We start from the raw sequence: 26768 nt of genomic DNA, 5'->3' as shown, positions 1-26768 counted from the left end.
TTCATAATGCCCAGCATCCATCCTTTCCTTTACTTAAATGGCAAATGACTTGTAGAAATGTCAATGACTTCAGCTCATTCACCTGCAATTTTACATTAAAAATACATATCACAGGTGGATTTGGACCAAATCTTCAATGAAGAGTTCCACTGCTCTCAGACCTCAGGCCCACTGCTTGCTCAGGAAATCTCTGCAGAAAAAGGATCTCAATCAGATCACATTCTTATGGTCTAAATAAGTCAGAGCAGCCCTAATTGCCCTTACAGAAAAGATCATCACATTTAGCAAAGCAACTCTTACCTCACAGCTGGTAACAGTGCGGGGCTTTTACAAAGAAAATTGTGTTGGAAGCCAGGAGGAAAGATCACCATCTTGACTCTCTCTTTGTTCCTATATGCATTATATGCAATTTCATAGACCTGGAAGGGACAGAAAGACAGAGGCTCAAAAAGACTGACAATGAAAGTCATTGTTTTTCAAATTTTCCAAGAGTCCACAACCAACTTAGGGAGTTAATCTCAGTAAGTCAAAGATGTACTGAACATGGAACATGCAGACCTAAAGATTTCCCTATCCAATGAATGTAGCAATGGGATGAACAAAGTAAATGGAAAGTAAGTTGTAAAAATAGCTCTAGAAAATAAATTGTTGAGGCAGCACATCCCCATTTGGGAGCCTCAACAATAAAAGAATCCAATGCTGCACAACTAATATGGAACTGATAGAATCTTGTCCCTCCCCTGCCCATACCTTGGTGCAAGGGGATCTACAGCGGAATTGCTGTAGATCCACTCTACTCATTTAAAAGAAAAGCATCTGTGGGCCTCCCCTGGTGGTGCAGTGGTTGAGCACTGGGCTGCGAAGCTGCCCGCAGCCTCTGCAGCGCCATTTCGATCCCCTGCCACTGGCGAGGGTCCCACCTGGTGCGCAGACCTCTCCTGCCACACCCGCTACTCCCCTCAGCAGTGTACTTCGGTCCTTCTGCCTGCTCTGCTCCCCACTCTGGCTCTGGTGAATTCTCTCACCTTCCCGCGCTTCTGACTGTACCCAGTGCTTGTATAAATAAATAAATAAATAAATAACTCATTAGGAAAAAAAAAAGAAAAGAAAAGCATCTGTGTCCCTATTTACAGAGCTAGTATAGAACATGGAAGTTCCTATAGCAGTCTAATCCAACTCCAATTCCAATGAACAGCCCTAGACAAGGAGCCAGGCACCCCACAACCCTCCTCTTAGCTAAGTAGCATAGGACATTGATGCTTTTACACCAGGCTATTTAGGGAAATGGAGAATCTGCTATAATGTCAGAGGCTCTCTTTTAGATACTCATTAAAGTTTGACTGGGTGAGAAAAAGGTGAAATGCATAGAGTATATTTCTGCCAGCAATAAGCTCTTAGCTTACCTGTTTTCCAAACTCCAAAGGCACTGTCTTATCGTCCTCACAGTGTAGGATGAGAAGGGGAGAAGACAAGAATTTAACACTAAGGACAAATGGAGGAAAGGTGTTCAGTTCAAGAATTACACATTGGGATTGCTCCTATTTTAAAATTTTAACAAAACTTGAGGTTTGCCCAAAATACAAGAATTCTATGTCCTTCCCTCTCAGGAACAACTTCATCTATAATAAACTTCATGTAGTAACATTTTTTTTGTGCAGACAGGTTTCCCTCTCTTCTGTTTACTCATACAATTTAATTAGGCATTTACCTTAATTTACTTCTACATGATATTTTCAAATAATGAAGGAAAACATTGAAACTGAATTTGTACAAAATTAGAATTTCATCTTTTTCCACCTTATTTCTCAATCTGACTATTTCCATTAAAACTACAAAAGAACACAAAATAATTCATAATCCAAAAATAACAAGAATTACCATGGAACCAAAAATAACACTTTATAGCAATGTGTTTACTTTTCCAATCAATGTTCATAAGGGACATACAATTAACACATTTGATTAGCTTCCTGGTCAACCTGCTAGTTTGGTCATTTAAAAAGCCTATGTGGCATGAAGAATGATTTGTTCCCACTCTCAGAACTTTCTGAAACAATATTTCCCTCCCCCACGACTTCTGACACCCATTCATCCCTAACACAGTGACACCACTACTACTGAGATTGTTAGAACCGTCCACTGTGTTGAAATAGGGGAAAAAAGCTGTAACAGCCTATTTGGGGAGCATTCTTAAGATTCTCCAACTGTAAGAGGCTAATTTGCCAAATTCCGTTCATTGGAATTGCAGTCCGATTAGTAGACCTAACTACAAGGGGAATAAGGTCGAGAAGTCAGGGATCCCCAAGAAATGTCAGCTAGCCCATAGAGGAACTTTAAAAGGTACTAAATCTACAACTCCCTTTGTGACTTCAGACAAATTATTGAATTGCTGAAGTTATCAAATTAGACATGAAGAAAATACTGAAAATTCTTAGATACCTTACTCCAAATGCTAGAGCCCATCTAAGAATGCTATTTGCTGCTCACCTCCCCATCCAAGTGATAGTTAACCACCACATCCTCCAGACATAGTAATACTGAGTATCATTTCATCATTATCTTACTTTTCATCATTAGGGAAGACTATTTTGTCTTCTTTCAGGGCATCCTTAATTGTGCGTAAAAATCCTGGAAGTTTCCGGTAAATCTATTTTTCACAAAGGAAAAAAAATTAAAACTTAGCCTATAAATGTGTCATTTTGTTATAGTTTCCCACTCTGAATTGTGGTAATATAAAGAGGAGTGACTTTCTAAATAAACTTTTTTAAAAATAAAACTTATAATTTTAAAGTAATTCATGTCATTGTAGGGAATTTGGAAAATACAGGAAGGAAAAAAGAAGAAACAAACCACACATTATTCCATCATCCATAGACAATCACTGTCAACATTTTGTTGTTCTAACTTCCTATCTTTCTTTAAAATGCAAATAATACCACTAATTCTATTCATACTTGTAAAGAACAATGATATGAATAATATTAACATTGCTTCTCTAGTGAACATAATTAACTCTTTAGTTGAGGAACCAAAAATTCTGATTAGTCAAAAATACTAATGAAATTATCCAAGACTCAGTTTGTTGATTTTATAGAATTTGAACATTGTAAATTCTGTTGAATATGATTTGATATAATATCATAATGTTTTAAAAGGCATTTAGGATTTAACAATGACCACAGGATTCCAAATACAACGATTTTCATTCTAAGCATACTGAATTTGCTTTAATGGCAAATTAAAGGAAATGCTGGCTCCATACAGTTTTACCTCCTGTCTCTCACCCTGTTCCAGGTTACCATCAGGCCCTGTGCCTTCTGCTCTAAGAACATACTATGAAAAGTCAGCTTATTCAGCTTCTGTCTTGTATCTGCCACTCCAGCAAGGATATAAACTTCATAGGAGGCTGAACCACAACTTTCTTATTCTCTATAATAATCATAGAACCCGGAAACATTCCTGATATCCAAAAGAGACTAGATATTTACTAAACATGGAACGAATCTATTTTGCAAATATCCCTGGAGTACACTTTAAGCTATTATATGTCATTTTCATCTGAACATGACTGAATTTCATTCAGATTTTATTCCTTGGGATAAATATGCCAAGAGGAAGACCAGCAAAGTATTGCATATACTTCTCCGTTGTGCCTGAGAAAAGGTAGAAGTGCAATGATTTTGCCAGGGAAGGAAACAGGTATAGAAGAGGTAAGCTGAGGTAAGCCAGTAAATACTAACTTCATAGTATTTCATAGTTTGAGAAAGAGAAAAATTAAGTTTATCACTCCTTAATGAATGTGGAGAAATAAGGGTTAGTGATTATTGCCCAGAGCTAGGTCATCTGTCTCCCAATATGATCTGCAGTAATATGAAGAACAGTAACTTTCTAAATATAATGAGCTTTAAAAAAATGTTTTCCTGATTTTAAAAAGCAAGTCATATCATTGAGGGAAATTTGATATAGTGTAGGTAATTTAGTGGGGGGAATGGATACAGAAGCAATAAATACACAAAAACAAACTCTGCTTCACCATTTTGGCTTAGGCATGCTGATTCCAAGAAACTGTTTCTTATGTTTTTCTGCCTGATATTTTCTGCCTGGTCTCAGAGCAAATGATCTGCATTCAGGTACGGTCAGTATACTGGAGATCTTCTTTTCTTCACCTACCCCCCTCTTGCCCACCTAAGGGCATGACTTTTTGTTTTGCCTTCTTTTTTTGTCTTCTGACTTCACCATCCTTGAAATTAGGATTCCACTGAGGAAAAGTCAATAAGAGAAGCCCTTCAGCAATTCATTTCAAATTCTGAAGGAGTATAAAGAAGGTAGGCTCCAGTCAATCCAGTCCCATTACTCCTCATGCCTCAACAGCCAGGGATGCCCTGGAGACCGAGAGGTCATACCATCCCCTCCAGCCCAGATGTAGCAGTGGGCTCCTAATTGGTCTCCCTGACATCTCTCAATTCTAAATAACTCCAAATATTCTTAAAATAGCAATTATATGAAACCGGCTATTACAAAACTTTGGGAATGCCACACTATTTACTTAAAAAAATAAAAATACTCCTAGCTTGGCCACAAGCCCATCCACATCTGGCCACAATCTTTCATTGTGAAGGCTGCTCACCTCCAAGCTGCCAGCCTAGAGTTAGAAGACACAGGACTGAATCCCATTTTCTCTTCTTATAATGTGTGTGGTGATTGGGCAAAGCACTAAGTCTCCATTTCCTTCAGCTCTAACTGAGGAAAAGATGCCAAACTCACAGAGTGGTAGTATTTGAAGCTGGGTATCAAAAGACATTATATGGAAGCCCTAATGACTCAGATATTTTATAACAATAATGACCCAGTGGCAAACAGGGACCTTGTTCACATTCTCGCCTCCTCTTTATTTCCTAACTGCTTTCCTTCACCTTCAAGATAGGAGCTTGGAGTCTATCAATGTGTGTCTTCATTGACCAGAACTGCAGGTAAGACCTCTCTTTCCAGAATTCCCCTTACCTGAAATTATTCTGCTGGATCCTGCCCTAACACTTACTTTATACTTTGTAATAAAAAGAGTGGGGAAAGGAAACATATTTGTTGAGGACCCACTAGCAACTGTGTCAGATTATGTTACTTAATGTAGTCACCATAACAACTGAATGCAGTATGCAATAAAAAATTGGAAAACTCAGAGAAGGAAAGTAACTCAACTAGGTCATAATCAGCTAGTGGGCAGAAGTCACATTTGAACCCAAATATGTTTGGTTCCATAGCCCATGCTCTTTTTCCACTACATCATGTTACCTTCCTGTTCTGGGTACAAAAATTGATTCATTTGATTCCAAAGTGATAAGTGGAAATCCCTGTCATTAATTTATATCCCCCATTAGTTTTTTATCTTCCCAACTAGACAGGAATCTTCTTGGGGGAAGGACCCATGCTTTTACTACATTTTCATGTCTCATGTCATCTACACATTCTTATTATTGACATCTGCTCAGGGTTCTGGCACTCCACTGATAATAAAAGTAGTTCATGGCCATTGAATGCTTACTCTATACCAAGCAATATAGTACATGCTTTTCATATATTACCTATTTAATTGTCACCATTATCTTGAATAGACTATTACACCATTTTACAGATGAGGCAGTTGAGTCTTTAAACCAATTAATGCAAGATTCCACAGCTGTTAAGTGAATGCCTTGAATCAAACTCACAAACTATGACACCAGAGCCATGGCCATTTTATAGGACTGTTACACTTCCAGACCATCAAAGTGACTATTAAACTAAGGTTTTCTGACAGATGAAATTGATATTTAACACCAAATTTCTCCTTGAAACACAGCTGCCAAGACAGAAAAAGAAAGAAAATAGAAGCGAAAGAACACAGAACATATGGCACAAATGGAAAAGAACACAGTAAGAGAGCAGACTGAAACCTAAATATATCATGATTACATTAGATGCAAACAGACTACTAAGATTAACAAACTTTGTCATACAAGGGGGAAAAATCAAATTCCAACTATATGCTGTTTACAAGAGACATACATTAAATGTAAGAATTCAAAACAGTTGAAAGTCAAGGGATACATAATGCAAACTATTAAAAACAAAGGTTCGCTGTCCCCTGACTTCAAACTATATTACAAAACTATAGTAATCAAAAGAGCATGGAATGGAATAAACAGACACACAGATCAATGGACCAGAATTAAGAGCCCAGAAATAAACCCACACATATATGGAGAACTAATTTATACAAAGGTGCTAAGAACAATAGAGAAAATAAAGTTTCATCAATTGTTAGGGTAACTGGACAGCAACATGCAAACAAATGAAACTAGACCACTGCTTTACTGTGTACATAAAAATGCATTCAAAATAGGTTAAATATTTAGATGTAAGACTTAAAATCATAAAATACATAGGTGGTAAGTTCCTTAACACTGACCTTACGGGGATTTGACTCCAAAGACAAGGGAAACAAAAGCAAAAATAAACAACTAGAATAAAATAAACATCAATCTAAAAATGTTTCTGCTCAACAAAAGCAACCATTATCTAAATGAAAAGGTAACCTACTGAGTGGGAGGAGATATTTGCAAGTCATTCATCTTACATACCTACAAGTTAGTGAATTTATTAGTAATTTACTAGAATAATATAAATGTTTAATGTTATGCAAAAAGTATTCCATTAATGATTAATTTAAATAAATATTCAATTGTCTGGAACCAATTAAAAGTATTTCACTTACTAAATCTTAAATTACTCAGCATTTGGTATCTTAGATGTTTAAGGGGATTCCTATATTGAGTTGGAGCTTAGATAATACAGGCATTTTTAAGATTATATGATTCTGTGAACTAGTTGTCCCAGGGAGTAATGACCTACCTTTCCCTGAAATAGTTTAGCAAATTCCAAAAAGTTCTATGATGACTTATTGTACAAAAGATTGCAGAGTAGACTGTTGAATTAAATTAATACCCCTAAGATATCTTCCAACATTAAACGACAATTTAAAAATTTGGACCATTTAGCTCCCTTTGAGAATTCCACATCTATCTCTATGTAAATAAATAAAAATTTCCATCTCTCTCATGCAAAAAAAATGCCAATATTTATGTGGAGGTCTGACTATCACATTAAGATAATCTATACAACACTTTTAAAACTATATCTTGTCCCTATTCTTTAACTTCTTGGAAAAAATTTGTCTTTTCTCTGGAATTGGGTAAAATCATTTGGCAGCATCCTTGAATTCTCTAGAGACTTTCTTAACATAAAATCATGAAAATGTATGAAAGTTGTATGGCTGACATTCATAGAACTAAAAATGATGTATAAGAGGTATGTTTACTTTACTTTAAAAAGGAATAATTGTAATAATTAAACCTAAGTCTGGTGTATTACAAAATTGTAAAAGATAAGAGGTACAGTGAATGGGGATAAAAGGCTTTGGCTCTTAATAGACCACTCAATCTATTAGAAGAAAATAAAAAGACTAACAAATCCAAAAGTCCTTGTATCCCCATTGAATAGCAACTGTCAACCTATTTCAAGTTAATCTCAGATTAGGATAATTTAGAAACAACACTAACTAAGAAAAAGAATATGGTTAATAAACACATATGTCATGAGCTTATACACTGACATCTTTTGAAGGTGGATCACAGACTCACCTTTAATAAAGGATAATTGATAGTTTCAACCCACATGTTGGTAAACGGAGCTTCCAAGACAATAGCATCCACTGGGAATCCTTGAAAATAAAAATAATCCCCTTATAATATTTAAATATCACCATCCCTAGATAAGGGATCCTCAAGGCTTTGTACATGAATTATCTGCATCAAAATCATTTACGATGTTTATTAATAATGCAAATTCCTGGACGCCACACCAGACATAATGAGTCAGAGTGTCTGAATTTCAGGAGGTGGAGGGTTGAGAATGTGCATTTTCTTTTTTTTTTTTTTTTTTTTTTTAATAGAGGCATGTTTTATTTATTTATTTATTTTATTTGTTTGTTTTGTTTATACATGCACTGGGTACAGTCAGAAGCGCGGGAGGGTGAGAGAATTCACCAGAGTCAGAGTGGAGAGCAGAGCAGGCAGAGGGACCGAAGTACACTGCTGAGGGGAGCAGCGGGCGGCAGGAGAGGTCTGCGCGCCATGTGGGACCCTCCTCCAGTGGCCGGGGAGCAGCCGGGGATCGAACCGGCGCCTCAGATGCCGCGGGCAGCTTCGCAACCCAGCGCTCAACCGCTGCGCCACCGGGGAGGCCCGAGAATGTGCATTTTCAACAAGCTTCCGCCACCCAAGAGATCCTATTCACATGATAGTTAAAGACCACTACCTTCCAAAATGCAATCAGATTTTCATGACATGGATAATTTAAGAAAGCAAAGTACTACAGGAAGGGATAGGGTTCTTCAGGCCTTCTGTTAAGAATGTGCCAGGAGCTGGCTAGTTTTTAACCCACAATCCCATTGAGAACAAATAGAAAATGTGTGTTGGAAGGATATATTTGTGCCCATGTATGTGTGCATGTACCTGTTTGAAAGCATCTGAGAGCTACTAAATCAGTGAGGCTTCATAGAGTTAATACCAAAACAAATCAGCCAAGAGATTTCCAGTCACCCTTCTCTTCAAAGTCACTAAAACTTTGAAAGCAACAGTGTGGCTGCAAGGCTTACTGTTAGACAAAACAGAACTTTCAGCATTCTCACAGGACCAAAAGGAAACAACTTAGAGCTTATACTCTGAAAAAGCAGTAAATTTCTCAGGTTTTGTGTTGTCACCTGAAAGGACAATGCATTGGGAGTCATGGTGAACTAGAAACAGGCCAACTCTCACAAAAGCATTTCACAATAAGGATTCATTCAAAGATAATTTTAACCCTTTAGTATTTATTTTCAATTTCAAACATTAAAAAGTAGCTATTGTTTTATATTAGAGAGAAAAAGTTTGTCACACTATCAAAAGCTGTCTGAAGTTGGGGTGCTTTAGGTATTTCAGTGTTCAAAGTGTCACTTTTTCTTTTCTCGCCTCCAGCCAAGAAATTTTACCATGTAAGCATCATATAGTACCTTTCTCTTCTAGTACTCTGGCAGCATTTGTTGCAACTCTGTAAAGCAATGAAGATTAGTACACATGTGAAGCAGTGACTGAACAGTCAAGTATATAATACAATATGCAACGGCCAGAAAAAGCATCTGATAGAATCACTAGCTTCTCTGGTCACAAAGTGCACAGACACAAAATTTTGCATAGGATTTCAAGGGGCTACATTGGCCCTAAATTAAAAATCCTTTTCTTTAAAACTCTCAAGGAGTGTTCTAGAATGGGCTTCAGGCAGGCACAAAGATGGCGAGTTCTCAAGCCAAATGTGGGATGTGAAAGAGACTAGAGATGAGTCCCTGTCTCCTAGCTGAGCACTCCTTCCACTGCTTCCTGCTGCCTTTGATGATCCACAAAACCACAAGCACCCATCACCCCTACTGACCCCACTTACCCTGTACCCAGAGAGTGGCCCCAGAGACACACGGGTGTGGTACCACTTCTTGCCTTGGTCCACTCATAGACACAGATAGCATCTGTAGTCAGTCCCTCCTCTGTGGGTCTACCTGTAGAGTCGCCAAACCCTGGCAGCAAGGAAAAGCGAGCACACTGTCACTACCTCCACAATGAGGGGTCATCAAAAGCTTCCTGCTTCTCGAAAAATCTTTGCTCACTGTTCCTACCACATACCTCTGTAGTCAACAGACAAGACATGAAAACCACCAGCACTCAGCACCTACATGACAAAAGGAGCTGTTATCACTTGAATGAAAAGATATAAGTAGAAAAGGTGGTTTAAAAATTTCCACTCATCTTCACCATATCCATAATCCTAGTGGTGATGATTTAGAGAAAAGATATAATTTTGAAGTCTGGTGTCTGATTTCAAACTTGAGGAGACCAGACTGAATGGGAAAAATGGAAATCAGAGAGCATAGCAGGGCCAAACAGCCAGGGTCACACGTGGCACTGCCTCTTAGCATCTTTGTGACCTTGGGTGCAGTACTTAACATTTAAATATGTAAATATATTCTGAAAAGTGAGAAACAGTAAAAGCTACCTTCAAGGCTGCTGGAGAATTACATAAGATGGCCTATTATTGTATCTGATTACATAGTAAATGTCTTTTTAAGACATCTATTCAAGTCTCTTGATAATAAGAATTCTTTGCAGAGTTGCAGGGGCAAAAATGGAAAGATGTTTTTGTTAAAAGTGAATAGAAAAGAGTTAATATCAATCAAAAATAATGACCCAATTATATATAAGACCATTACCAAGCCGTGAGTATATAAATGAGGAAAAAATATGAAAACATTCCACTAAATATATTAAATTTACATAGTTAATATAATATTAAATGAAATTCACTCTGTCTACAAGAGTAGACAGAGAAAAGGGGACCAAAATTTACTATGCAGGCACTATTTAATCCTCACAACAGTTCTTACAAGTAGGTATTACTCTAATTTTACATCTGAAGAAACTGTGAGACCTGGAAAGTTTTAGTAACTTGTTCAGGGTCACATAAATGGTTAGAAATTAACACCTGGGTCTGCTTATGTCTAAGCACTGTGCTTCCATTACTAAAGTGTAGATGTGAGTGGGTGAAACACATGTGGAACTTTTAGATACAAAATTAACTAACAATGAGGAACTAAACTTTTTTATGTCTATTTAAACTACTTTATCTTCAAAAAAGTTGTCCAAGACACAGGGCAATAAAGCTTCCAGGGAACTGCTTCATGGGCTATTCATAGTACTGTAAATCAAAGGTCCACCATGACAATACAATTCAAGAACAAGAGCAACAGATCCTACTCCTAGGATTTATTTTAGGAAAATTTTCCAATACTTAGTTTTCTTTAGTAATACTATTTAAAATTAATTGGGGAGGAGATGTGAGGAAACATCTATCTGACAGCAGGGGAATAGTTTGGTCAATAAACAATAGTCTACAGATAAAAGGTAAAGTTGGCCTAAAAGTTAGTAACTGTGGTAACTATGGAAAAATGATTATGAAATAGTACTTCAAAGAGTAGAAGATAAAATTATATATAGATATATATAATCATATTACTATGAAAACTTTAGAGATAAAGACTAGGTAAGAATACAAATAAATGAAAAAGCTGTTGGTGATTGAAGTGATTAATGAATGAATGAGAAAGAAGAGGAGGAAGAAAGATGAAAATTGTAACAATAAAAGTGTGTTTTTTAAAAGAAATCACTTATCCAAAGGAGAAAACCAATGACTAAGGATTCTGGGAAAAGATGACTGTGGCATTTGGTATCTAGAACCTACCTGGGCGAAGAAGTCCTATCATACCTTTCCACCCATCCCAACCACCACATTATCTGGCTACTCTTCATACCTACACCTACAACTCTTCCACTTTCTGCACACATAGGAGACAAACGAACATTCTTTATCAAGAATGGGAGGGGGTTATATTTATATATATATACATTCTCATGGACATCAGCTTTGCCACCATCCCATATAGGAAGTACAAAGAATAGGTGCTGTTTGGAAAGCAAACCTAAAAATTAATAGACATCATCATCCCAGGTAAGACTGCATGCATCTCACCACTGCTTCTCAAGAGCAGGCTCTGAGAAGGCAGCAGTGGAAGGGAGAGGAAGAAACCAGAGAGGAGCTTCCTATCTGAATGGGGGAGGGAAGCTGAAGACTGACTGCGAGTACTGGGTGGGGCAGGACTCTGGACTCCACTAGTAATGTCAAATCAGAAAAGAGCTCTGAAGTGGGAGCTGCATGTGGAAGGAAAGGTAAGTCCTGTGATCAGTAATTGAAAAAGCAGCCCAGTCACCTGCAGCAGAGGTTACTTAAATGGAATGTGGGAGAAGATAAACAGAGGGCTTGCCCAACCAGCTGAGTCACACTAGGAAATTCAGGGGCTGCCCCAACAAACTGTAATCATCTAACAGGTGAGTGAGGAGAGCAAGGTGTTGCCATCATCCCACTCTGCCAGACCTCGTATGGGGCTGAAGCCAGAGCCTGAATGAGTTTTTAAAGCACCACAAAAAAAAAAAAAAAAAAAAAAACACTGTTCTGTAGGAGTGTTTTGCATTGAATACACTCTGATCCCACCCTCCTGCCCCCAGGGAAAGCAAATAAAAGTGTCCTCATTTGGCTACAAAACTAATAAATTCATGGAAGTATTTTGGGCCTCAGGGATGTTCACACCTCCTCTCCCAAGGTCAATGCAGGAAAGGAAGTTGACCTGTGACTCTGGCCCACAGATACCACAGTCTGCCTTGAAGAGCTGTCAGCAGATAACCAAGCAGAGGGCCTATGGGACCTTACCGCTCTAGCCCAAGACAGAATAGGCAGGGACTTATAAAACTGGAGCCTTGAGGTCTCTTCAAACATACCTTTACTAGCTTAAGTCTGTGAGGAGCTGCCCTGTAGAGAAGGTTAAAAGAAAGAGAGAGAGAACACAAGAATTAGCAATTATATTTAAGTTCAATAAAAACCATTAGCATGCTGCTGGGATCCAATCTCACACCTTTCTTTTTTAAGTAGAGAAATAAATAACTAGGAAAAAGGAAGTTTCATTTTATTTTTCGGCGTCAGCTGGGGTGAGTGGTGTGTGGGCCACCATTGCCGCTACTGTGTTCCTCCCAACAAGTGCCAGACACCCAGGTAGATCGATAGTGCTTCTCAACCTAAGCATTCGATGAATTACTGGTGAGACACAGGGCAAGCTAGAAATTAGGCAGTTTCAGGGACAGTGCAGGAGGGGACCTCTGAAGAATTTAGGGAGACTTCAGAGATAAGGACAACCAAGGGAAAGTAACCCATTCCACTAGGAAAAACAAACATCTCAGGACCGAGGACAACATTGTTAATGCTGGTCCTGGTTTCCTTCAGGTGGTAAAGGGAGGCGGAGATTGGAGAAATGGAGAGTGGTTTAATTTATGGACACATTAGAAGGGCAGCTGTTTAACTTCAATGCAGGGATGCCCATCCAGAACTGGGCCATAAAGATAAAGATGCAACAAATGGGGAAAGAGAAAGCTGTTAGATAAGGAATGTGAAGATCCCCACTCAGTAGCAAATTAAGTGAGACAGACGAGAACTAACCAATCACAAAGAGACTGGTGGAGCTTTAGAATAATGAGGGAAAGAAGGTATATATTCCCTGAGACACGACTCCACTTTGGCTTCCTTGCCCCTCCCAGGCCTGGTTCCCTGGCCTGGGAGTCCCACTTTATTTCTGCTCTTTTTCTCCTCAATAAACTTTTTCTTTCTATAAACCAATCTGCCTCTTCTTGCTTGCTTGCCTGAGCTTCTGCGAAGTTCCTGCTGCGGCTTCGTGAGACACCAACCCGTGGGGGGTCTAGCGGCTGGGGCTCAGCATTGCTCCTGCAGCCTAGGATCTGTTCCTGGCTGGGAGACTAGGCCTGACAATTCCGGTATCACTGGCAACCCATCTCCTTTCACTTCTACACAGTAAAACTTATTGATAAGAAAAATTTTAGAAGCTAAAGGAAATTCAGTTTCAGAGCATGGTTTTTCAGAACAAGGGATGACACAGTCAATTCACCAAAGCAAGTTCTGCCTGTATTCTGTCCACCCTGCTGTTAACAGCAAGACGAAGTGAAAAACTCACAGCCTTGAAGATACAAGAAACATGTTTTCCCAAAATAATGATATTGTCTGCTCTCTATTGTAGCCACATTAATTAGAGAGAAAAAGAAGTTTCAAAGGGCAGAGAATTCTTTAAAAATCATTTGAATTTTGTTTTGGAGTTAAGTTTCTTAAACTTTAGTGGGTCATGGTGTTAGGGGGAAAAGGATGTCCCAAAGCAAATTCCATATAGGCTTTGTGGACTCCACCCCCACCCCAGGCCAAAGCCAAAGACACTGGGAACTCCAAATCCCATCACCACCAAAGGGAAGGTGGCTGGGACCTGAGGGTGGGGTTAAGCAGCCAGGTGGATACAAAAGGCAGACACGTGGGCTTTGGGGGCTCTCCATTTTTGGGCTCTCGGCCAGCTCGCAGTGTCCGGCCAGCTCTGAGAGTGACTTTGGGTTTCCAGGTCGTCGGATCGGGTAGGACGCATTAAAGACTTTATTTCCGTATTTTCTCCCTGAGTTGTACATTTTCCTTATTTCTTTTTCTCTTGTAAATAAACCTTTTATTAACCCTTTTGCGTGTGTCTGTAGTAGAGTATTCATAAGTCCCTTTAAAGCGCGCGGGTGAGGACCCACAGCCAGGTACCCGTTTAATATCGGGGTTGCTCTATAACAATGGAACACTCTGAACATATGGTTAAAGCTATAGACCCACTTCCCAGAAAAAATGATCCATGCTTCAAATGTTATGTATAATTTTAGGGAGGGGAGGTTCTTGTACACCCTAGGGTTTCTGTGAATCCCTAGTATAAAACCAATGGTTTTATCAAAGTTCCTATAACTCCAATTTGGTGTCCTTTTTGCTTAGTACTGCTGAGAGGAAGCTGAGACTTCTGGGCAGGGGATAGAAGCAAGCTGGAACCAATCAAGAGCCATAAATCTAGCATAAGCTGAGGGCATATACAGATTCACACAGAGAGGCAAACACAAATGCACTGGTCCTTTTAATAAGAACATTCTAGCACCATGTCGAAGGTTAGCACAATCAGAACAGTGTTGAAAAATGTTGAATTTCACAAAAAATCTGTCCATGAGATTCTAAAATGGACACCTCAGGAAGCCCCTTGAGCTAATGCAAGTCTGAAAGAAGCCATCATCATCTGACAGAAAAAGACAGTGAGAAAAAGAGACAGGTGAGGGAGCCAAGGGGCAGACTCCAGAGCTGGGCGCTTAGTTTAAAGTGTTCTTCCAGAGACAGATGAAGTCTGTGAGTCTCTGAGGCACATGGCCCTCCCCCATACTGAAGTGTCACAGTCACAATTGATAATCATCACCCACCCCACCCACTGCAATTACACAGGCCACTGACAGCCCTGGCAACATATCAAAGGACACGGCTGTCCGGAGGCATTCTGTTACCAAGCAAGATTGGGGCTAAGGCCCCAGTGTGGCCGGACAGGATTTAGTCAGCCAGTCCCCAGTACCTATAGTCAGAATTCCAGGTTCTCTCTCCCTTACGGAGACTTCATTTCTGATTAATAGGATTGATACTAAATGAATCTCCACATCGTTCTGTGAAAGGACCAATGATGTGGAAATTGCTCTTTTTCCCCACCTCATGCCCATCCGCTCTCCAAACATTCTTGGATTCTAGCCCTCTTTTCAGACCCTCTGATGGTCCAGAGCAACCACTGCCTTTTTTGAAATCAGTTTTTGATGCCCCTATTTGAGTGTGTGTACAGTAAGTATTTACTTAGTTATTTTTGGTGTAGAAGGAGTTTATTGAAGAGTAAATTGTTCCATTTGCTTAAAACATTGAGCAATAATTAAATATAATGGCTATTTTGAAAGTCAGTCTCCCTCTCAGTTAAGGATCCATATAGATCTAGAGAATATATAGGATCTATCTAGAATATATGGATTTTTAAAGAGAAACCTGGAGGCAAACACCCTAAAATTTAATTTAAAAAAAGTAGAGGCATGCTTACAGGCATCCCTCACAGAGCTGAAATATGCTCTCTAAAATAAAAAAGCACAAGCAAAGGTACTGACCTGTGTTCAGCACTGCCGTGAAGATACACAATAATTGGGTTGCCATCACATAGGGCTGCTTCATACCAGCAACGGTCCTTCCCCTTAGCATCTTCCTCCCGGCAGCTGGGAACTGTGTGCCTAAAGAACAAAGATAGATTTTAACAAACATATACAAAGAGAATTCTCTATCCTTGCCAAGGTCCTCAATGTTCCTCTGTCAGTCAGAAATATGTATATGTACATATTTTAGGTGTAATAAATTGTTTTATAATTTTTATTATATACTTATTAATATATATATTACATTATAGATAACACTTTGATATATTTATTATACATAATGTTATATCATGTGTTTTATATTTTAATATTTTATTAATACATAAGTATATAAATATATTTCTATAAAAGTCTATATTTATATTTTTTATCTGAGTAATATAAACACCTGGTAAAAATGAAAATATAATACCTCAAATGCCTTTTAATGAAAACTACTATGCCCTAACCTGTCTCTCCTAGGCACAGGGACAAGCCCCTTTTAACCACTTACTGTTTTAATTTTTCTAACTCCCATACCCATTCATCTTCCAAGACTGCCATTCTTAGGTGCAGTCCATTGGGTGGAAACATGCAAAAAGATGATAGTTTCCACCTGCTACTGATTTGAATGAAGGGACAAGTGGGAAAATTTTTAATGGGAAGCCAGTTTGAACAGGAGAAAAGACTGTTAGCATGGAACTCCACTATTTCACCCAAAAAACCATGTGAGACCCTGAGTTTTTAAACACCTGTCTGAGCTCCAGTTCTACTACCTTAGGAAAGCAATGAATGAACCCTGAGAAAATAAATGCTGCCGTATGACATGTCACAAAGGGACTTGGGCACTGACCCCATGATGGAAATCTTCAGCCTTCTCAGTCATTCGAAACAGAAAGTCTAACACCAAACCCCAGGGCTTTTGAACTGAGAAGACAGGTAGCTAGAGAAGCTGGTAATGAGCAAAGTTAACTCACAAAAGGAAGGACCAATGAAGCAAAAGCAAAGAAAAAAACATTTTCAAATTCCAGCCCCAGCCCCAAACATGGCACAGCACACCTCTCCACCTCTCCTGTCTCATCCACTACTTCCCTCAGCAGCATATTTCAGTAAATCCACCTGTTCTGCTCCCTAGTCTGGTGAATCCTCTCACCCCCACCCTGCACCTCTGGCCCTTACCCCAGTTCTTCTACACAAATAAATAAATCTTAAAAATAAACAAACAGGGCTTCCCCGGTGGCGCAGTGGTTGAGCGCTGGGTTGTGAAGCTGCCCGCAGCCTCTGCAGTGCCGGTTCGATCCCTGGCTGCTCCCCGGCCACCGGAGGAGGGTCCCGCATGGCGCGCAGACCTCTCCTGCTGCCCGCTGCTCCCCTCAGCAGTGTCCTTCGGTCCTTCTGCCTGCCCTGCTCCCCGCTCTGACTCTGGTGGATTCTCTCACCCTCCTGCGCTTCTGACTGTACCCAGTGCTTGTATAAACAAACAAACAAACAAATAAATAAAATCTTAAAAATAAAAAAAAATAAAAAATAAACAAATAAACTCAAAGAGATAAAATATAAAACAGAGGCACTGGAAACCTGACAACCAAGAACAGGAAAGTAAAACCAAACAGAAGAAAATATTGAGGTTAGCATAGCAAGAATGCTCATGATTTCATCTGAGCTACATGCCAAGCACTGTACTAAGCTATAAAAACCCACCAACAAAATCTCTCACCTGTAGAAGCTATAATGTTTTAAAGATAGCAAATATTAACTAAACAATTGCATGTTTAATTATGGTGGGAATCAACACTGTAAAGAGTGAGCACAGTTGGCCACCAGAGCATATGCCTAAAATGGGGATGAGGAAAAGCATCCCTGAGACCAAAAGACGAGTAGGCAGTGAGTTAGGCAAAAAGGAAACAGAGGAAGCAAGATAGAAATGTTGCCGACAGAGCACACACTGTGAGGGTGTGGCTTGGTTTGCAAGGAGGTCGGTGGGTCTGGAGGAGGCTGGGAAAGGGTGTGGAAAACGACATGAGAGGGGACAGGACCAGGACTGCAGACCTGGTGAAAAACCCAAAGCACAAGCCAGCACCTAAAAGACTATACACTCTAAAGAATTCCTGTAAAGCAAAATCAAACAGATCAGAACTCAGCATCAAGGGAAGGGGGGTGTGGAACAGCTTCAAGGACTTCCGAGGAATACCAAGATGTCCACAGGCAAGCAGCAGCTCCACTCACACTTGCCAACTGTGGAATGTGAGAGCCACACCCAGCAAGCAACCCAGCATCCAACCATGGCACTCACCAGATTCCCAAAATCACCTTCGGTTCACATCTGATGTAGAAGTTCACTGTGTGAGGCATTGTTGACTCCGGTCTCTTTAAATCCACAAGAAATGGTGCTTTGACTAGAAAGTAGAAATCATTATCAACTCCCAGAATCAAATTACAGGTCTTTTAATCACAATGGAAAAAAAGCACATTAGCCTCGGAATTATCATGTTTCTAAGTGGCAAGCTACTATGCTCAAATCCTAGCCGAATATTTTTATTTTGTAAACTATTAATAGGACAAGCCCACAGAAGACAATTGTGTCCCCTCCCCCATCAAAAAAATATATATAGCTAGATTTTAAAACAGGCTCAATGTGGTGGCTCAAATAGAGTTTACTCAATCCTTATCCTTGTCTCCAGCCAAAGGCAGAGAGATCATTCCCCTCAAAAGGTCAGAAGAACTAGAAGAAAGTAATGCATATTCTGCTACTTTATTCAAGCGTGACTTTTCCCACAATTAGCCAAAAGCCATGCATTGTCCAGGGGCAAGCAACATACATCTAGAGACAAGCAACATACATCTGGAGACAAGCAGGCGAGAGCGTTACCGTGTGCTGTGTGTTGCACTAACACAGAAAAAAACACGTAGGAAAAAACTTGGGAAAATACGTCCTCTCCTCTTCTTTCGTCTCTCTGTTTCTCTCTCTCTCTCTCAGTAGGTAAGATGAGCAAGGGAAATAGCAGGGACTGCAGTAAGCAGTATGGTATTCATTTTAACAGCTGATAGGAAGACTGACCTGAATTGAAACACCACCTACACACCATGTTTTTCTGCTTATCCCCAACAGTTAGCAAGAATTCGTGCTAGACCCCAAAGGCTATATTAAATAATTTTCAGACCATTCAGCTCTAGCCACAATTCCATAACTGACTTTTCCACTATGTCACAGCTATAGGGGCAATCAATCCCTTATAGGGGAAAAAACATATATATATATATATATATATATATATATATATATGGAATATATATATGTATGCATGTGTGCATGTATGTATGCATGTATAAGTAAAATCAAAAAAGAGAAATACTTACAAAAATCTACAAAAACTAGCATGTTCATCAGAGGAGGGAAAATGTGTTCTTTTAGTGATTTACTAGTAAAGCTGTTGTACAGAGTGGCAATTTTTCTTCTGAGTGTTGAACAGGACTGTGGAAAGGATCTGCAAGACATTGTGAAGCAAACAAGAGAATCAAAATGAGTCCAAGTTTTGTCTTGGTTTGTTTTTTTTCCTCAAATCAAATTTGAGAGACTAACACCAGAGAACACAGGTAACTTGGTTTGTAAGCAAAATCTTTACAGAACAGTGTGTAATTAGGACAGCTCAGGACTGGGCACTCTGGGAGAGCCAGGTGAGGAAAGCCCTGGGCAGGCCCAACCACCAGCTGCTGAGACCAGGCATGACAGGAAAGGACGTGGATACACCAGGCTTGATCCCTTCATGTAGCCCCACAGAAAGCCAGAGTTGGATCCCCAAGTCATCAGAAACAGGATTCAGAAGTTTAATAGTCACCACTATTTTTAATCATGTCACAATTTGGTTCTCTACATGCTGTTATTAAAGTAGTAAGGAATCTTCACTATTCTGGCTGGGTCTTAGGAAGAAATAAGTCAGTAAGAGAAGACTCCCTCACTTCTGTTCTGACACTCTTGAGCAGAGGGAACCGAGAAGCAAGGTGGGAGCAGGGGAGGCTCTGGGAGTGGGCTACAGCAGCACAGGGACCTGGTTAGGTCACAGCACACCAAAGATGTTGCACATCTTCTTTGCTCTGTTACTCTTCCTGTGACTCAAATTCCCAACGTGGAAGCCTCAACAGAGAAGTTGTGTTTTGTCCACCAGGATCACTAATGCCACCTCTGTCTCTAGCTGCATCATTCAGGATGTCCCCTTCCTTGAATGTCTTCTACCTTTGAGAAATTGTAACAGGGTGGTCCCCAGGAAAGGGGGAGGTTCCCTGCCCCACCCAAGGGAGGGTGGAGCTGAGCAGGAAGAGGAGAAGCTGCAGAAGAGACGGAGGAAGGAAGCAGGATGGAGCCAGGAGACCTGGAGGAGGCACATGGAGCCTAGAGACACGTGAAGAAGCTGCGCTTGTCTTTTGGTCGTGGACGGGGTGACACAGATGTGGGTGAGACCCGTGGGGAGGTGACCATGGCAGCTTTTATCTTGATGTTGATTTTGCTCTTTTCCTTCCGGGCTTGTCCAGTTGTTTGTGACCTTTTTCTGTGGGTCCCCACTGGAAGATGTTTTAGACTTGTGGCAGGCTTTGGGGCCTTGCTCTGGGCCGACCCCATATGGATGGAGTTTTACCCACGAGGGGATGGGTAACTTTGGGTGCTTCATTTAGAAACTAGACTCTTTGCCTTTCCTGTATTGTTTCCTAGTTTTTATTAAAGTTCCTTCCCATTAAAGCGTCATATGTTTTGTGTTGATGCGGCGGATGGCAGAACCCATTTAGAATAGGCAGGTTTGCGGGGTTTGGGCTGCCCCTCTTCCTGTCCTATAACAAAATGAGGGGTCCACTAGGTCCGTATCACCACCTCCTGCTTCGGGTTTTCATCCACATCATGCATTAAATAAATCCCTTTCCCTGCTGTGAGTGGTCAACGTGAAGACTGCTCAGTGTCACCAAATCATGGAGACGGGGAGGGGCCGGAAAGCATCCTTGATATGCTGGTTCCACTTCCCTGATTCTCTGCTAGATCACAAGCATTTTAGATGATAACTATTATTACCTAAACTTTGTAAAGAGGAGACTGAGACGTTAAGGGACCTGCCCAAGGTCACACAGTGAATGGCAGAGCCATGTGTCCCCAGGTCTGTCTGACCCCAGAGTTCAAGGTGAGCTTCCATCAGCTGTCACAGAGCTGGTGGGGTCTACACGCCCCCAGGCATGCAAAACTGAGCCCCAGGAACAAGGCTGGGCTCTGGCAAAATTCACTCTTAGAGGAAGTTGTTTTAGGTTCCCCTTCTCCCACCCCGCCCTCCAACCCCCCTTCGCCCAGGTTCCCTTCCTCTCTCCCTTCCTGCTCCTGTATTCGCAGGAAACCTCTGGCACTAAAGACATCAAAGAAAGACCTCTACAAAATTTAGTTCTCCCTCAAATGTTAGTAAACCACAGTGCTTAGATATGTTTGGAAGAGATGAGAAGGGAGAATATAATGAGTCTCTGATGCATTTCCAGGAGTTCTGCAAGGAGCGGAGGCTGCATGGACCGTGAGGACAGTTCTTCCAACAGATCAGACATAGGCAACTGTCCACTCAGGACATGTGCAAAAAGGAAAGGAAAATGGTGGTTTCCTAATACTTTAAATATCGCCTTCATAAAGGTGGTAGGAAGGAGAGGACATCTGCTTTTAGAGATAGGAATTTAAAACTCAGAGAAATCACTTTGAGCCAAATGGGCAGAAAGGAACACAATCTGAATTCTTTTTGCTTCCTTCCAACTGGCTGGCTCCTGCTTGCTTTCTTCTACCTCTCTGAACTCACGCTACCCTGCCTGTTAGTCTCCCACTAAGTTATCTTTTGAAGGTAGCAGGGTGCTTGGGAAGCAGAGGCAGAGGAGGGAAATATGCTTCTGTTTTTAAAGAATAATTTATACAGGACCTTTCTCTCAAATAGCTCAAGGCCCTTCAGAGAGAAGCAATGTAGGAATAGACCAGGGTGACCAGACCCCTCAGAGCATCAGTGAGGCACAGTGGCTTCTTTTAACTAGGGGGCTGTCAATTAACTTCCCCTAGATCAGTAGGGGATCAAAAGCCCCCAGCAGCTAATAGACCTTATTTGAGCAGAGGATGCAGTTTTAGCCCTACCGGCAGTAACGGCCAGACACATCAAACAGCCACCTTGAAGCCTCGGTGTTCTTTTGCTTGTCCTTTGATCAGGCCTGGCTGCAAGGGGACAGCATCCCACAGGGGCCACCGAACCTCACTGGATGATCCTCATTGGTGAAACTGGCTGAAGCCTGGGCTGCTGCAGGGTGAATCATCCATGCTTTTTTTATGGAAGTAGCAGTTTTGGGAAGTCCAACTCTACCAACATTTGGCAAGACAACTGTTTCAAATATTAAGACATGTTGCTGCACACCTACCCTATGTGTCTATTTATTCGTCCTGTATGCACTGATCACCAAGCACCAAGTTCCATCCGGGTTCTCCTGCCTTCTCTCCTCCCAGCCAAATCGTCCTCTTCCTGCACACCCACTCATGTCTTTGCGTGATCAGTCTCCCTAGACACAGTGACCTTTTTTATCTTTCCACCCCTCCCACTAATTATAAACAGGGCCTCAGTTTGAGCTTTAATTGCTCTTTGATTGTTTTCCCACTATCAGTCCTGTCTTTCTAAACAGGGCCTCAGTTTGAGCTTTAATTGCTCTTTGATTGTTTTCCCACTATCAGTCCTGTCTTTCTAAGAACCACGAGGCCATGGCATATAATGCTTCTATCACATTCCAATCTCTCTAAGACAGGATTGATCTCCAAAAATATTTGCTGAGCAGCAAATTGGGAATTGAAGGAAACATGTATATCTTTCATAAGGGAGAAGGTAGTAATCCTTATTGGTAGCTTTAGGGGAGAAGGGTTTCATTTTTTTTTAATTAGTAGTACAGTAAGAAATTAACCCTATTAATTTCCAGTATTTTTGCCTGTTTTTATTTATCACTGTTTGCTCAGGGCCTAGACCAGAGCCCAAGAGAGAGCAGATGACCAACACTATGGGAAAATGAACAAATTTATCAACTCACTTGTGGGAGTTTTTAAAGCACTATTTAGAATTGTAAAGTCTTGGGGTGACAGCGGGAGAAAAAAAAGGAGAAAACAGCCCTTGGGCTTCCCCCGGCATCTTTCCTAAGCACATTTTCAATTTTTTTTTTTTTAATAGAGGCATGTTTTATTTATTTATTTGTTTGTTTGTTTGTTTGTTTTATACAAGCACTGGGTACAGTCAGAAGCGTGGGAGGGTGAGAGAATTCACCAGAGCCAGAGCAGAGAGCAAAGCAGGCAGAAGGACTGAAGTACACTGCTGAGGGGAGCAGTGGGCGGCAGGAGAGGTCTGCGTGCCATGTGGGACCCTCCTCCGGTGGCCGGGGAGCAGCTGGGGATCGAACCGGCGCTGCAGAGGCCGCGGGCAGCTTCGCAACCCAGTGCTCAACCACTGCGCCACCGGGGAGGCCCCACATTTTCAATTTTTCATATCAAAGAAAACCCCCATTGCAAGTGGAGGTTTACTGTCTTGGGCCCTTCCACCTTACACAGCAGCTACATCTGATTAAACTTTGGTAAAATAAATTTTAAAAATTAAATTTTTGTAAAATAAGCTCCTCACAGCAATAAAAATAATCCCTGAAAATATTACATAATTAAGTGTGCTCCTAGAGTCACACAACATATTACAATAGATCTAGTGCCACAATCAGTTGCAGTTCCACGTACAATAACTAGCATGCTTCCAAGAAACAAATGGAATCAGGAAGCTGCATATATGTCTGTGCCTCTGCCTTAGCATGTTCTAAATTGCATCAGTTATTTTCTGCTCCGATAAAGTGATGCACTGGTGTTCTATTCTTTCAGAAAGCATCTCTTAAGAGCATCTCTCACCAATTAGTAAGGTAAGTAATAGGGGGTTCCCAACTCCCCATCTTCCTATCCATTATCGAAAAAAAAATAGGTTGTTCTCTAAGAGAGTGAACTGCATCTTGGATTCTCCCCTTAATAAATGTTCTTACTGCCAAATAAATGTTAAATAATCAGCCATCAACTTTACAGAAAACAAAAAAGAGAAAGGCAATAAATACCAGCTTTCTGAGAGCCACCATAACCCAGGGATGTAAGGGCTGGGAATGTGAAGTTTGAAAAGTGCTGTCCATCGGGGTATTGTGACAGGTGTTCAGACACAGCATGGAAGGGCCTGTGGGTCTGCAGTGAGGAGGGGAGTAGGGCTACTCTCTGCCCCCTGCCCTGAGCTAATGAAAGCTCAGAAGGGAAATCAGAGTTTGTCTTCATCACTCAGACATTCTGAAGTGAAGTCTCCTATGTCTATATATGATTCCTGAATATTCTGTAATCAGCAAAAATTAAAACAAATGGATAGAAAGCAGGTTTTAAAAAAATGCCAATACTGGGCCTCCCCGGTGGCGCAGCGGTTGAGTGTTGGGTTGCGAAGTTGCTGCAACCTCTGCAGCACTGATTCGATTCCCACCTGCTCCCCGGCCACCGGCCACCGGGAGGAGGGTCCCACATTGTGCGCAGACCTCTCCTGCCGCCCGCTGCTCCCCTCAGCAGTGTACTTCGGTCCTTCTGCCTGCTCTGCTCCCCGCTCTGGCTCTGGTGAATTCTCTCACCCTCCTGTGCTTCTGACTATACCCAGTGCTTGTATAAATAAATAAAAATAAATCTTTTAAAAAAAAATTTTTAAAAATGCCAATACCTTCCCACACTAACAAAACTAAACAAGATAATTGAGTTTCCTGTATTCAGGGTTTCCAACCAATTCCTGGCTTCAATGCCACAAAGACTGACAATGCTTTGCTGGCTGATTCAGGTAGTTTAACATTACTGTTTCAGCTAAGGATTAATGGGAGGAAGAAAATACAAAACCCACTAACACAGACATTTCAGATTTAAACAATATAAGAATTTGGCACAAGAACTGGGAACAAGCAAGTGCCGGGATAAAGATGTGGCATATGCACACAATGGAATACTCTTCAGCTTTATATTAAAGAAAGAAAACATGAAATCCCTCCATTTGCAACAATATGGATGGACCTCAAGGGGATTATGCTTAGTGAAATAAGACAGACAGACACAGTATCATTTCACTCATGTGTGGTATAGAGGACTAAAAGATAAACAAAATAAAAATAAAACTTTTGAACTATATGAACATTAGTGGTTATTGGAAAGGGAAGTCAGGAAAAAGGACACTAGTGACCCACAGATTTGAACTTTCAGCAGTGAACTTAATGTAATATACACATATTGATTCTCAAAGATGTACACCATAAACTTACATAGTGATATAATGGAATGTCATTTCAATTAAAAATAAAATGAAATAGGAGTGAATATGGCACAGGCAATGCTAGGTATGGTTTCAATGACCTATATGCATCTTTCAGGAGGTGAGTTCTTTATGGGCATGCCAGAGAGTTCACATTCAGGTAACTGGCTCAGATTCTTTTCCATCCACACAGATAGGCCCTAACCTCAGATCATCCAAGAGTGCAACAGACATTGTTATTGTCACCATTCTTGGCATTTTTTAACGTGTCCTACATGTTAGTAAAATGGGCAGGGCAGAATTCTACAGGAACCTGAACCATCTCTCTGGAATATCTATTTCAGTTCCAAAGGGATTTAAGTGCCTGAAAATCAAAACACGCAGGTAGGATAAAGCTGTCGGAAGAGCCCTGGGGCTACCGAGCGGGTCTGATCACAGATCTCCTGCTGTGCCCTCCCGCGCACAACCTGGAGGGGGTGGGGGTGGGTTAGCCCGGTTGCCGTCCTGCGCAGAGCACTCACCGCAGGTTCCTCTGCACCATGTCCCACCACTCGGCCGCGTAGTCCTCTGTGTCCGCCTCCATCCTGCGCCTGGTCCCGAAGCCGCCGCCGTGGACCTGCGGCCCGGACTTTACTGGTCCCTCCCCGCCGCCTGGCCCGCCCTACTCCCCCGCGCGGGGCGGCCACCGCGGGGCCCTGGGGGCAGGTGCGCAGGAGGGACCAGGCGCCGAGAATGGGGAGCCCCACCTCGCCTCGGGGTACACTGTGGCCCGGGACTCCGGCTGCCCGTGGCCCTCATATGCAGATGTGTTAAGAGTGTTAAAGATACGAGTTTCCTACGCTTATAGAGAGCCAGACAGAATTTTACTGACTTTTTAATTTTAAATTGGTTTCCATTATAAGTGTGTTTGAGTGTGTGTGCACCCAGCGGCCATAAAGTAAAATATATTTCCTGCCATGATAGTAGTAAGAGAGAAATTTGATAGTGATGGTTTTAGAATATCCTCATGTTGCATATAAACTTTCTGCTACTTTTTTCTTCTTCCTCTTATTTTTCTCTTTTTCTGAAACGTACCCCCACCCAACCCTCCACTACATCCTCCCACTTACACACGCACACACACACACACACAAGTTATCCTGACCATAGAAAGAATTTCTTTGGCTTCCTTCAGTTGAGTAATGACTTATCTGCCTAAGGAATTATGAACATATCCAAAATTAACATCTTTTTGGTGGCTTGTCTGTTTGGGGAGGGGGTGCAGCATGTAACAGAACCCCACTTCTCCAACAGGAGTTCACACCTTGAAAGGTGTGATTCAGGTTTACACCTGCATTCTCTCTTCCTTGCACGAGCTCTCCTCATCAAAACTGCTCCCCACATTTGTAGTCCCATAAACCTGAGAGGAGAAAGCAAATATTGTACAAAATGAACAATGATGTGAAATATATATAGATAAATAATTTCTTTTTTTAAAAAAAAATGCTGCTCCCAAGGAAACCCCAGGGTAAATGAGGAAGCTAGGGTGTGAGGTTTGTTTGCAGTTTAAGGCTAGAATGAAGACTTCAATTTGGTGGAGAGGTGCAATTCCCCCAGGGAGGTAATGTGGTCTTAGTGTCTGAGACCTGAGCTGCTTTGAACTTTACCAGTTGGGGGAGAGGGCACAGCAAAGGATGGCCAGCCCCCATAAAGTGGCCAGGAAGCCCTCTGCTTGTGG

General features: G+C 41.1%; 1 protein-coding gene across 1 annotated transcript; it reads right to left on the bottom strand.

Moving 5' to 3' along the window:
* Positions 1 to 14: 14 nt before the first annotated feature.
* ABHD12B (abhydrolase domain containing 12B) lies at positions 15 to 25634 on the bottom strand. Its single transcript, XM_037501836.2, has 13 exons — positions 25573 to 25634; positions 19086 to 19213; positions 18022 to 18124; positions 15708 to 15827; positions 12450 to 12480; positions 9747 to 9792; positions 9511 to 9640; positions 9086 to 9123; positions 7677 to 7756; positions 2565 to 2647; positions 1404 to 1482; positions 301 to 419; positions 15 to 190 (listed from the first exon to the last, which is right to left on the bottom strand). Exons 1-13 carry the CDS (start codon positions 25632 to 25634, stop codon positions 163 to 165), a joined length of 1047 nt encoding a protein of 348 aa, XP_037357733.1. The 3' UTR covers positions 15 to 162.
* Between the last annotated feature and the right edge of the window lie 1134 nt (positions 25635 to 26768).

Source organism: Talpa occidentalis, unplaced genomic scaffold (genome assembly GCF_014898055.3).
Source record: "Talpa occidentalis isolate TD23 unplaced genomic scaffold, MPIMG_talOcc4v2.1 talOcc4.11, whole genome shotgun sequence".
NCBI classification, from domain to species: domain Eukaryota; kingdom Metazoa; phylum Chordata; class Mammalia; order Eulipotyphla; family Talpidae; genus Talpa; species Talpa occidentalis.
Note: the sequence above shows the minus strand (reverse complement) of the source record. Positions and strands in the feature narration are given on the sequence as shown.